At 45.4% G+C, this 12,500-nt stretch overlaps 1 protein-coding gene across 2 annotated transcripts in view; it reads right to left on the reverse strand.

Annotated features, from left to right (window-relative positions):
- Nucleotides 1–12,500, reverse strand: part of septin9b (septin 9b) — a 43,984-nt gene that overhangs the window by 26,890 nt on the left and 4,594 nt on the right. For both annotated transcript variants that reach the window (XM_081710665.1, XM_027012321.3), the window contains exons 2-3: nt 1,993–2,260; nt 1,502–1,824 (exon numbers count right to left, since the gene is read on the reverse strand). In XM_081710665.1, the coding sequence (XP_081566791.1) occupies nt 1,502–1,824; nt 1,993–2,260 (591 nt within the window). The remainder of the gene's footprint in view (nt 1–1,501; nt 1,825–1,992; nt 2,261–12,500) is intronic.

Genomic DNA, 12,500 nt, shown 5'->3' on the forward strand with positions numbered 1-12,500 from the left:
CCCATTCCAGAGGGTGCTCTTTTCCTCCACAAGCAGGAGATCAGCTGTTGCTATGATGATGACCTTCGCCCGAGCAGCAACGTCGTCAACATACCAAATCATCACAACCGGAAAGTGAGCGGAAGAGACGCTGTAACTGGAACAAGTTTGTGTGTGGACTGCAAGTTGCACCTCTTTCAAAGAGGAGTGCTCGACTTCCCTTAGTTACTTACAACACTCACACTTGACTGAAGCAGTCGGTGGGGTCAGCCCTCTGCTCTGTAATGTATGTACCATAAAAACTCTCAGACCTTTTTCAAATAAACTGCATTAATACTACCTGAGCTATATGTTTAAAAGCTCAGAGCTTTTAGTTCTGCAGACGTAGACAGTCAAACATTACAGTTAAACACAGTGGAATATGATGACCATGACACGTCACTCTACATAAAATGCTCATAAATATAATGATGTTAAACAAAACTACATTAGATGGCAAAGTTGCCCTGACTACAATGGCATTTGGGGCTGTGCTAAAATGTACTTATAGCTTGGAAGATCTTTATTACCATAGAATTCCAAATATCCTTATAAATTCAGAATGACCACATAGACTCTGGGATTTTATACCACTACAGATTGGTTGCTATAATGTCATGAAACATTTCTTTGTTGGCGGTATTACTACCACCGGGCATAATGTTCTGCCCAGAAGCCTTCGCTTCTTAGCAACCATATAAGACAAGTGACAGGAGCTACATTAACTGAATTCAGTATCAACCTTACTTGCTAGCAAGCTAATTTGGCCAGGAAGCATGACGCGGTGGGGTCGTATACCTGTTCAGGCCTCCGTCCGTCCTGGTGGAACAAAGTGGCATTAGCCAAATTATTATTAGCACATTCAGCATTAGCTTCCTTCATGTTGGTGTTAGCGTCGTGTTAGCGTATCATCGGGAAAACCGTCTGACTCGCAGCTGGGCTGAATCGCTGAGGCCCAGATCGTCTGCGTCACACCTAGAGCCTGTGACTGCTCGAGGACTATTTTGTCATCCATGGCTCATTGCTGCCCTGCTTGTTTCTCAGTGAGACTCGGGGCATGCTCTACAGCTGAGCACAAGCATGGAATCACTATTCCGACTCCACTCATCCCAGATCGGCTGGACTCTTCAGAGTATAACTATGATTACTGTAATGCACTGACCTCCTAACAGTTTTACAACTCTACTGTCGAAGGCTATTTAGTGTTCTGGAAATGATGCCTTAATTTCTTTGGAGAACACATCTTGAGCACTGTTCCAGAAGTCAAATTTCTGAGCCATTTCCCCAGATGACACTTTCACTAATGTACTTTCCATGGTATATTCATTACTTTTTGTATCATACGAAGCTAGCCATATTACCCCAATTCACTTATAGCACAGGCTACTTCATTTGTATGAGAATGACTAGTTTGAGACAGAAATTCCACAAAAGGACTTGTAACCAGTAACCCAGGTAACGGGTGTCCTAGGGGTGTACTTACTGTGTCCATCAGCGGTGGGTGACTTCTGTTGGGCGGTATTCGGTGGCCCGCACATCGTTCTGACAGCAGGATGATGATGGTTCTCTTGACCTTTGACCTCGGCCAGACGCGACCCATCAACCTGACTGGGCTGCTCATTTTTCCTAAACGTGGTCTCTGGTAGTTTGGCGCTGGCATGGGACCCGAGGGTAGAGGGGGCCTGGGAAGTCTGGGAGACGCTGTCCAGGGTTCTGCTGAACGTGTCGGCATGTTTTTGGGTTTCAGGTGCCATGCCATGGACCCGAATCTCTGGCTTCTTCAGGACAAAGCGGGCACTGCCAGCACTAAGGAAGAGAGTCAGATTACGTTCAAAGAGAAGGCTGCAAAATTTTACAAAGATATCCACCTCACCCTTTACAAAGAGCCAAGCAGCCTGCAGATTTGTCAGTAAAGTAACGTACCATCAGAGCAGACACGCGACAGTCACGCCCTGCATCAGCGGAGCTCTGTACCTGTTTGAGCCGTCAGCCGCTTTGCCGTTGTTGCTGGATGAGACGTCTACGGAGAGGACGGCGCGGCGTCCCACAAGTTCTGGAGTCCGGGCCTTGGGCCTGAAGAGGTCGGGGGGCTTGGTTCCATTGGAGCCCAGCTCATGGTGCCGGATGCTAGACGGAGAGAGGGTGCTCCGGGACTGGCTGTTGGAGGGTGTCCGGCGGATGTGCGTCGAGGAAACGTGGGAAGAGGAGTCTGCCTCCTCTACTTCAAATGACCTCTTCAGGGCTGCATGTGGGGAACACAGAAAAGTACCTGTCTGAGACGCAAGATGGAAACAGACTGCAGACTGAGATGACACTATCTGTGTCTTTAGAAAAGCAGGCATCTCCAGGGAATGGTTTGTCTCTCTTGCAGTGAAACCATCTAGAGGTCATAAAGTCAATCACTGAAAACAGTCTGACCCGAAATATTAAAGGTGTTTTTTAAGGTGCAGTTGAATTTGTAGTCAGACATCTGCAAGATGTTTTGTAATGATGGACACCAAATATAAACTCACCACAAACCACAGACACCAAAGCATCTGAGCCAACAGCCATCAGAGCACAGTAATTGCCCTTACACACATACTACACAGGTATGAAGACTAACCAATGAATACATTTAGATTTGTGGTCCAGAACAGCAGCAGATAGTCCACTCTATGGGGGTTAGTACATATTGATTTAAACTCTAGTAATTGAAAAACAGACACAGTAATTTAAAAACCCCAAAATATGCGGTTCATATAATTTCATTCTTCAACAGATTACACATTTTACTACAATTCAGTTATGCTACAATTCAATTATGCCATAATATCACAGTTATATTTCAGCCATGCAGGAGAAGACCACAACACCACTGCAACAGATGAATTAGTCAGTCTGGCTTTTGTCACAGAACACTCACCTCCTGCGAGGCACGTGGTTTGGCCAGCCACGTGCAATAGGAGGGTCATGTTCGTAGCCACACCTGCACACACCTGTATTGTGTTAGTTTTGTGTATTTAAACTCTTGTCGTTGTGTGCAGTGTTGTCGGTTATTGTTGGCGTAATGTGTGAACGTTAAATGTTTTTCTTGCCGTTGTTAAATGTAATCGTGTTTGTTCAGAGGTAACCGTGTTGCGTTCATTGTTTGTAACACATGTGAGTGCCGTCGTCTTTATGTTTCAATTAAAGGTTCATCCATGTCAAAGAGAGTCTGTGCGTCCTGCCCCTCACCCTGTGGCACTCGGGCCACCACGCGTTACAGCTTTAACATGTCCTGCACTGTAACGGAGACAGGTCAGCCCTGGGGAACACTCACACTAGAATGCAACCTTCCTCAGGCATTAAGAATCCTACAAACCCTCCAATAAAGGGAATCTCTCTCACTCCCTGTGAATGGCAACACTGGAGACAGACAGTTAGGAGTCACACTAGTGGACACACGCATGGTGTAGGCCCCTGAGAAGCATCCGAGTGATGTGTTCTCTCGTGTGTGTCTGAGCGCAGCTGTCCCCGATGACACACTCGGAGGGAATCTCCCAGAAGTCACAGAGGTTTTTCCGGTTAGCTGACTATTTGGGACATAATTCAATCCTTCCGTCGTGTGTGGTGTGTTTAGGAAGTCTGAGCTTTTGTCTGGTACATGTGCGTACGTGTGTGTTTGTGTGCGTGCGAGTGCAGGCATACATGCATGTGGTTGATGCCGTTTAGATGCATACATGTGTTTTTACATGTGTATATATCACGTGAATGGCTATGCATAATACTATCTCTGTGTACACGTGCAGAACAATACCAAACCAGCAGCTGTTTACTGGCTCATCAGCCAACCTAAGCCGTGTGTCATCACGTCAGGCCTGTCCATAGCCAGGATGTCGTGCTGTGATGGACTTGTGTTTCATGATTTTCGGTTTCTTGTATACGTGTAAAAAAAATTGCCATAAGCATTGCGAATGCTAAACTTGGCTGGATGGATTGATGGATGAATGGATAGATAGATAGATAGATAGATAGATAGATAGATAGATAGATAGATAGATAGATAGATAGATAGATAGATAGATAGATAGATAGATAGATAGATAGATAGATAGATGAGCTCACACAGAAATGACCTGCTCCCAGCTCATAAGACAAGCAACATTAAAGACACTTTCAGTCCATTGATCATTTTACAGAGAAATAAAATCTCGCTGCCTTAGTGGGGTCTGACGTTGGCCTTTTGTGATTTTGGATTCCTAATGAAAGTGTGTGAAAACAGAATGGAAATGCTTCACACTGTAGATGAACGTCGGCCATTTCCTGACTCTGCTTGGGCGACATGGCAAGACAGCCGACCCCAAACACACAGCCTGCACAGTGAAAGAGTGAAAGTGTGAACAGATAAACAGGCGTGTGGGTGAATGAGTGAATGAGTTCAGTGATCAGACATCTTCAACTACAGCTCAAGAAGGTCAGTGCTTCCATCTAACACTTTGGGGAAAAGTAGCGAATTTATGTAAATACTGTGTGTCGCTCTGGTTCCTTCATTCACAATTCACAGCAGGTAAGAAGTCAGAAGGTGGTCATTAGGTCCAAGGTCACAGTGAGATTACCTCATCCAGTTCTGTTAGAAGTTGAAATAGCTCCAACACATGGACTGGCTGGGTGTCCCTGAGTCCAGAGAGCTGTCAGCAGCGCTGCAGCCAATCAGATTAAAGCCTGCCTGTCTGTCGACGCCATCATAGCCACAAATGTGGATGTCTGCTGTCGGGTGTCGCCTTGGAGACTAGACCCGCAGACACACACACACACACACACACACACACACACACACACACCTCCCCAACATACACTCTTATTCTCTTTATCTTTCTTTCCAGCACACACAAGACACCTACATTTAAGAAGCAGGGATGAGATGTGATCTGTATCACCAGTGAAAGGGCCCCAGATGAAGAAATCAACAGACGGTGCACCTCCTGAAACTGCGCCCTGCTAGTGGATCCGCGACCGCTCTGCACCCTTATGAGGGCTGCTCTGTTTGGGCCTGTTGTTGGGGTCACAGCGGAGACCTGGTGCAGATGTTTAAAGTGCCAAGGACATGTTTATGTTTGCACAAGCAGTTCAGTGCTTTTAGAAAGTTCCTCAGGGCCCAGCTGGTGTTTAGGGACAGACATGTGGTAGTGTCTAATGAAGCACTGTAAAGGAAAGGCAACACTGTCTTCATTTCACTGATTTTTCTCAATACGTCTTTACATCTCAAATACTGTCAAATAGTCTTTATTATATCCAAGTTCCAGAAAATGTTTTTGGAAATTCCTTAACTTCAGAATATATATATAATTCTTCAGTCACACCCACACCCACACCCACACCCACACACCCACACCCACACACACACAGAACACACAGATACACACACACACACACACACACACAGACACACACACACACACACACACACAGTGTTCTCTAGAGACTGTACAGGCACAAGTCTCCCTGTCTCAACCACACATACAGACCAGCTACTGATGAACGTTAACAGGGTCTCATGCCATCAACGACTCCGATCTTAACCGATCAGCTCGCCTTGTCTGACATGCATCCAAAACACACACGACCCTCTGTGTCAATCACGGAGGCTTCAGGCATCCTGAGTGTGTGTCACTCTTCCTGAGGAGTGACCGTGCAGCACTAGTGGAAGTGAATCAGTGCCTGCTCAACCCAAACCAACAGCACAAAGGTGTCTTGTGCTTGTTGAAATATCCGTTAAGTTCAGTAACTGAATAAGAAATAAGATGGCCTGTCACGGACTCTGGCAAACCTTGTGATGAATCAGAGGTAGTTATTTGAAAAATGAATTGCTAAATAGTAGCACTGTATTCAGTTCCCACATGCAGATAGAAAGAACTGGGGAAAGGCAGGGGAATGTTGAATAGTGAAGGAGTAATGTAATAGAGGAGTGAACGAGGAGTAACGTAGGAGAGGAGTGAAGGAGGAGTAACGTAGGAGAGGAGTGAAGGAGGAGTAACATAGGAGAGGAGTGAAGGAGGAGTAACATAGGAGAGGAGTGAAGCAGGTGTAACGTAGGAGAGGAGTGAAGGAGGAGTAACGTAGGAGAGGAGTGAAGGAGGAGTAACATAGGAGAGGAGTGAAGGAGGAGTAATGTAGGAGAGGAGTGAAGGAAGAGTAATGTAGGAGAGGAGTGAAGGAAGAGTAACGTAGGAGAGGAGTGAAGGAGGGGTGACGTAGGAGAGGAGTGAAGCAGGAGTAATGTAGGAGAGGAGTGAAGCAGGAGTAATGTAGGAGAGGAGTGAAGCAGGAGTAATGTAGGAGAGGAGTGACAGAGGAGTAATGTAGGAGAGGAGTGAAGGAGGGGTGACGTAGGAGAGGAGTGAAGGAGGGGTGACGTAGGAGAGGAGTGAAGCAGGAGTAATGTAGGAGAGGAGTGACAGAGGAGTAATGTAGGAGAGGAGTGAAGGAGGGGTGACGTAGGAGAGGAGTGAAGGAGGGGTGACGTAGGAGAGGAGTGAAGGAGGGGTGACGTAGGAGAGGAGTGAAGCAGGAGTAATGTAGGAGAGGAGTGAAGCAGGAGTAATGTAGGAGAGCAGGAGATCCAGATGTTGAGCTGTATCCCCTCCAAAGTCTCTGTATATATGAATGAGAGAATCCCGTAGACACACTCCACTAACTGAACCACCTGCTTTCAAACACACACACACACACACACACACAGAGAACAGAGCAAATCAATCCCAGACTGACCCAAGTTTGCTTACCTACAGTTACCCCCCAGCCATATACCCACAAAACTTTCTCATTCACACAGTTACACCACATGCTACAGTGTAGAGACTGAAAAGTAAAAAAGACCTCCACAGGAAAATATCATAGTCCAGCGTACACGCCATTGAGAAAGCGCAATGTACATGATGAAAAGTCAAAACTTCAACACTTTCCAAACGTTGCATTACATGCGTATTTTTGGTGGTCTGCCAAGCTGTCATGTCCTGACTGAGGCGGTCAGGAAAAGCAAACAAAACAAAATCCCAAATCTGGAGCCACCATTCTCAGATGAGTGGGAAAGGTAGCAGCTTGAGTCCCGAGCTCTTGCTAAAGGAATAACACTTTCCTTTGTCCTCCATTTTACCCTCTCTGCTTCAGGCGGGCCTGACAATAATTCAAAAGTGTTTTCAGTTGTACAAATGGGCATGATGACCATGCAGAATCACACACACACACACACACACACACACACACACACACACACACACACACACACACACTCAGGGTATGATGGGTGCACTGCTAAACATGAGCTCTTCCACTCCAAGCCTGCAGGGGGTGCCGATGTTTCACAGGCCTAGGAATCCTCACCTCAGCTCTGAGGCCTGCTTGTGTTAGCAAAAAGTCTTCGAGCTCTACTTAGCCCATACATGTATACGCGTGCTTCTTTTATGTAGGTGTGTGCTTGTTAAGTGTGCCGCCCCTGTGGGGATGGGCTGGAATACTGGTTTTTCTACCGCCGCTTTTCGGGCCAATCGCACCGCACCACTCCGAGCTCTCGTCAGCACAAGAGCCTGCATCAAAGGGCCCAGCCGTCTGGAGAAGAGACGTCGAAGATCAACACGCGCCAAGCTAATGCGCCAGTGTTGAAAAACAGCCGCAGCCTCGCCGTTATCCGATCCGCACCGCGCCCCAAGGCCGCTAGGCTCACCGCTAATTCACTGCGTGTCGTGGTTTAGGGCTGAGTGACCATTAACACAAACATCCAATCAGGGGGTGGGGTGGGCTGGAAAAAGGAGAGCAGGGAGGAGAGTCTTTTTCCACTTCCTTTAGCTGTTACTCCTTCATTTTGGCCCAGGAGCTCAGGCAACCCTCTGACACCCACAGTAAACTCCACCTCCCAGCACAGTGCAGTTCAGCATGATAAAGCACATACTCCCTCACTGAGCAGGAAGAGGTCAGAAGAGTGTGTGAAGGAGAGCGTGAGGGAGAGTGTGAGGAGAGTGTGTTGGGGAGAGTGTGAGGAGAACGTGAGGAGTGTGAGGGATTGTGAGGGAAATTGTAAGGAGAGTGTGGGAGTGTAAAGGAAGTGTGAGGGAGAGTGTGAGGAGAGTGTGTTGGGGAGAATGTGAGGAGAGTGTGAGGGATTGTGAGGGAGAGTGTGAAGGAAATTGTAAGGAGAGTGTGGGAGTGTAAAGGAAGTGTGAGGGAGAGTGTGAGGAGAGTGTGTTGGGGAGAATGTGAGGAGAGTGTGAGGGATTATGAGGGAGAGTGTGAGGGAAATTGTAAGGAGAGTGTGGGAGTGTAAAGAAAGTGTGAGGGAGAGTGTGAGAAGTGGGTGTAATAAGTGAGTGTGAAAATGTTAGGAGAGAATATAAATTTATAATGTTTCCACTTCATTTTAACAGAACTGAAACTCAAGTCTGCAGACACAGTGGCTCATAAACATGCTTCACACTCACTTTGGGGACCCACACTATGATACACACACATCCTAAATGATCCATGAACTCCAAAATACACCCTCATAGGTCACGCGAAATGTACAATAAGGGACTGGGGTATCATAAAGATGAAATGCAGCTTAGAGTTAGGGTTATGCTAAGTTAAGGCAACCATATTTTGGTCTTAAAAAGAAGACACTGGGAGTAAAAAGGTAGCATGGGGTAGAGAGTCACCTCCGGTGGGTGGAAGGTTGGGACTGAGGTGGAGTGAGGTGTATGGGCTGGATGTGGGGGGTTATAAAAGTTAAAAGTTAACATGTATCACAGTAAGGTGTGTCTTACAATGCTTTTGGAGCTGGATGCAGTGATTTCTTAATGCTTGCTTTTTTCTTAGTCTGAGCAACGTTATTTCCTTCAGGATCAATAATGTCTTATCTTATTGTGTCTTATCTTACTCGAAATCTTTTAGAATGAGAGAAAGCCTGGGCAAACATGCAGTCTATTGATGTGTAGCTATTGTGATGCTTAGTAGTATAGAATGTAAAACTCAGGGGCCTTGGGGGGGGGGGGGGGGTTGTCCGTGAGTCCCTGGTGGCACAAATAATTGACCCGTTCAGGCTCAACCCTAATAGGCAACAGCAGGTCGCCATATTTTTGTTTTCTTGTTGATAGTGAGATGGAACTCTGTGGTGTTCCAAGCACTGGCTCCATTGTTTTGCTAGGGAACTTCACCACTCATGAGGGCAAACTTGGAGAGGAGGGATTGGAAAGAATGACCTTCCTGTTCTGAGCCTGAGTGGTTTGATGTTTTAGGACTTTTGTGCTAGATATTGTTTTTCGACAACTAATGCCATGTTCAAACGCAAGACTGCTCATGAGTGTAATTAGTACCAGAGCAAAAAGGTCATGATGGACTTCATGGTTGTGTCACCTGACCTGTTTTAGGCTCTCGGGTACAGAAAGGTGCAGAGCAGAGAGCTCAACTGATCACCATTTGGTATTGAGTGAGATCAGATGGTGTAGAAAATTGTTGAACAGATCTGGAATGCCCTGGTAGACCTGGTATGCGATAGCTCAGGAGGGGATGGAGAAACACCATCCAAACTGTGCTCAGCAAAAGAGGTGAAGCTCTGAACTTGACTGAGAATATTGTCAATCATTGGAAGAAGCACTGTGAGGAGCTCCTTAACCAGAGAAACTGGCCTTCTGTCCAGTAGGCTGTCCGTGACTGATGTCAATGAGGTATTTGGAAAGCTCCACGGTAGCAAGGTACCAGAGGTGGACAAGATTCACCCAGAATGCACTGCATGCAGGGAGGTTATTTTGGCTGACATGCCTCATGGACCTTGGAAACAATGCCTCTGGATTGGCAAACCTGGGTGGTGGTCCCCACTTTTCATGTAAATGATACACAAACCACAGCCAGTACCTTTGTTCTAAATCTAGGATTACTAAATATTAGATCCCTAACATCTCTGAGTGAAATGATCTGTAAACAGTCTGTTGGTTTCTACTGCTATGCTGATGACACTCAGTCATATGTCTCAGCCAAACCAGAGGACAAATATCATCTTAATATTACAGAGGAACATGTAAATAACACTAGGTATTGAGAAAGTTTCTCTTTCTTAATCCTGAAAAACAGAAGAACAGAAGGTTTAATGGCTAAAGATTTTAGTGTAATTATGGATCTCAGTCTCTCATATGAAACTCCTGCTAATAAAGTTGCTAGGACAGCCTTTTTCCATCCCAGAGCATTGTAAAATTTAGAAATATACTATCACTACATTACTCAGAAAAACTAGATTTGACTGCTGGAAGTGATCAAAGTTTTACTAGAAATAGAAAGTTTTGTCATGTTGCTCCTATGTTAGCTACACGGCATTGGTTTGTATTGTTTAAGAAATTCTTCTAATTAACATACAAAGCTTTTAATGTTCTTTCCCCACAGTACCTTAGCAAACTCTTGGTCTATTATGATCTGCCACATCTATCTCGTTCAAAAGCCACAGGCTCTTTATTAGTACCTAGAAGAAGGAAATCTACTTCAAGGGGCACAGCCTTTTCTTATAGCTCCCAAGATATTTAATAACCTTCCTGTAAATGTTCAAGACTCATACACAGTTTCAAAATTAAAGGCCAGGCTGAAAACCTATGTGTACTGTCAGGCATTTTATTAACTATTTCCCATCCTAGGTAAAGGTGTAGATCTGGGGGTCCACGGGCACTGAGAGTTCTGGTAAACTGGGATGTTATGATGCTCTCACTTCACCTCTCAGGTTTGTTGACTGAGAGTGGTGGAGTGCTGATGTTCCAGGGTGTCTCATACCTGTGGGTCCTTCTGGCTCTTTCCTTTCAGCTATGCTGCCATAGCTAGATCTGCCAAAGTCCACTCTTGCACATTATATAACCATATTTTACAAACTTTAGTATTTGAACCATCTCAGCTGACCCTGTGGCTATTCCCAACTCCACCCCCCGCCTATCCTATTGGGTGATGAAACATTTAATTTTTTAGGTATTCACTGACATTATTATTTATTCTCCCAATCATAAAATGATTCAGTTATTGCTTTAAACTTGTTGCTAATCACTTGGCTGGCAAATCTTTGGTCTTAGAACATGTCAGCTTGATGACATGAACCAACACGAGCCAATAAACCAACAGAAGAAAACAAATACATATCTTTCAAATGGTTTTGAGTATGTGAAGACCTTAAAAACTAGTTTGAGTCGTTTCCTGTTTCCTGACTTGAACAATACATGAAAGCTCTTGTGTTGGTGCTACTACCTCTGGTTGTTTATTAGTTTTTTGTCTTGGTTGCATACAATTCTGAAATTAGCTACATCGACAAAGACTTCAGAGTCTATTTTATCAGATTTCTGGAACACTGTGTGGATCCAACCAGACAAGATGTGGAGACAGTGAACCATCTGCAAGTTTCAATCCGACAAACTAATTAACACTCAACGTTATTTCAGGTAATCTTGAGGTCTTAGGCAAGCGCAGGTTCTTTAGGATAGTCACTGATGAAGGAGCTAATCATATTCACCCTAGCCAGTCAGAAATTACCAAGAGGTGTTGTAGAGTTATGGCGATATAACATACATTTGTTTATCATCACTGAACTGCTGGATGTCCAAATGATGATCACAAGGGCAAGTCTGTATCCGTCCTATTTCAGAGTGTGCTGCATTCCTCTACTGTCACATAAGTCACAGTCTTATAACATATTTAGTTAAGCAGTGACAATCCAGAACAATGGCCAGGCAGCAAAGAAGCTAAACTGACCGTATGGTGATCATTATAATATGTCACCCAAGTTCCACCATACTGACACTGTATCTGCTCCCCACAATAAACAGAAATGTAGAAAACCTAATAAACTGTTAATAACCTAATCAGCATTATGGAGGGTGACTGGAGAGTGTGTGCAAACTACAGACAGATCACATTTCTCTGCCAAAATGCTGAAAATGAGACTTCATCAGGTGGTGGAACCTTGGTCTCTGGAGGACCAGTGCAGGTTCCGTTCTGGCTATGGAATGATGGACCAACTCTTTACTCTCTCCCAGTCAGTTGAGGGGGCATGGGAGTTTGCCTCCCCAGTATATATGTGTTTTGTGGATCTGAAAATTCATATGCCCACATCATTCCCAGAGATGTTCTGTGGGAGGTGCTCAGGGTATATGGTGTGGTGCAGATCATTCAATCCTTGCATTCTCAGAGCGAGAGCTGTGTCTGCAATCTCAGCATTAAGGCTTGTTCAGTGTGGGTGCTGAACTCTACCCAGGGTGTGCCTTGTCTTCGCTCCTGTTTGTGATATTCATGGACAGGATAGCAAGAAGTTGCCAAGGACAGGAGGGCTTCTGGCAGGGGGCACCGGGAGGTTGCATTGATACTGTTCTCAGATAATACTGTCCTTCTGTGCACACTTGAGTGGTTTGCAGCAGAGAGTGAATCCATCGACATGTGGCTCAGCACCTCTGACTCAAGGCCAAGGTTATTGCCTAGGAAAGAGAGACATGGCCCCACTGGGAAGCAGGTGAGAATCTACTCCAAGTGGA

Source organism: Electrophorus electricus, chromosome 3, assembly GCF_041902795.1.
Source record: "Electrophorus electricus isolate QZ-2024a chromosome 3, ASM4190279v1, whole genome shotgun sequence".
Classification (NCBI taxonomy): Eukaryota; Metazoa; Chordata; class Actinopteri; order Gymnotiformes; family Gymnotidae; genus Electrophorus; species Electrophorus electricus.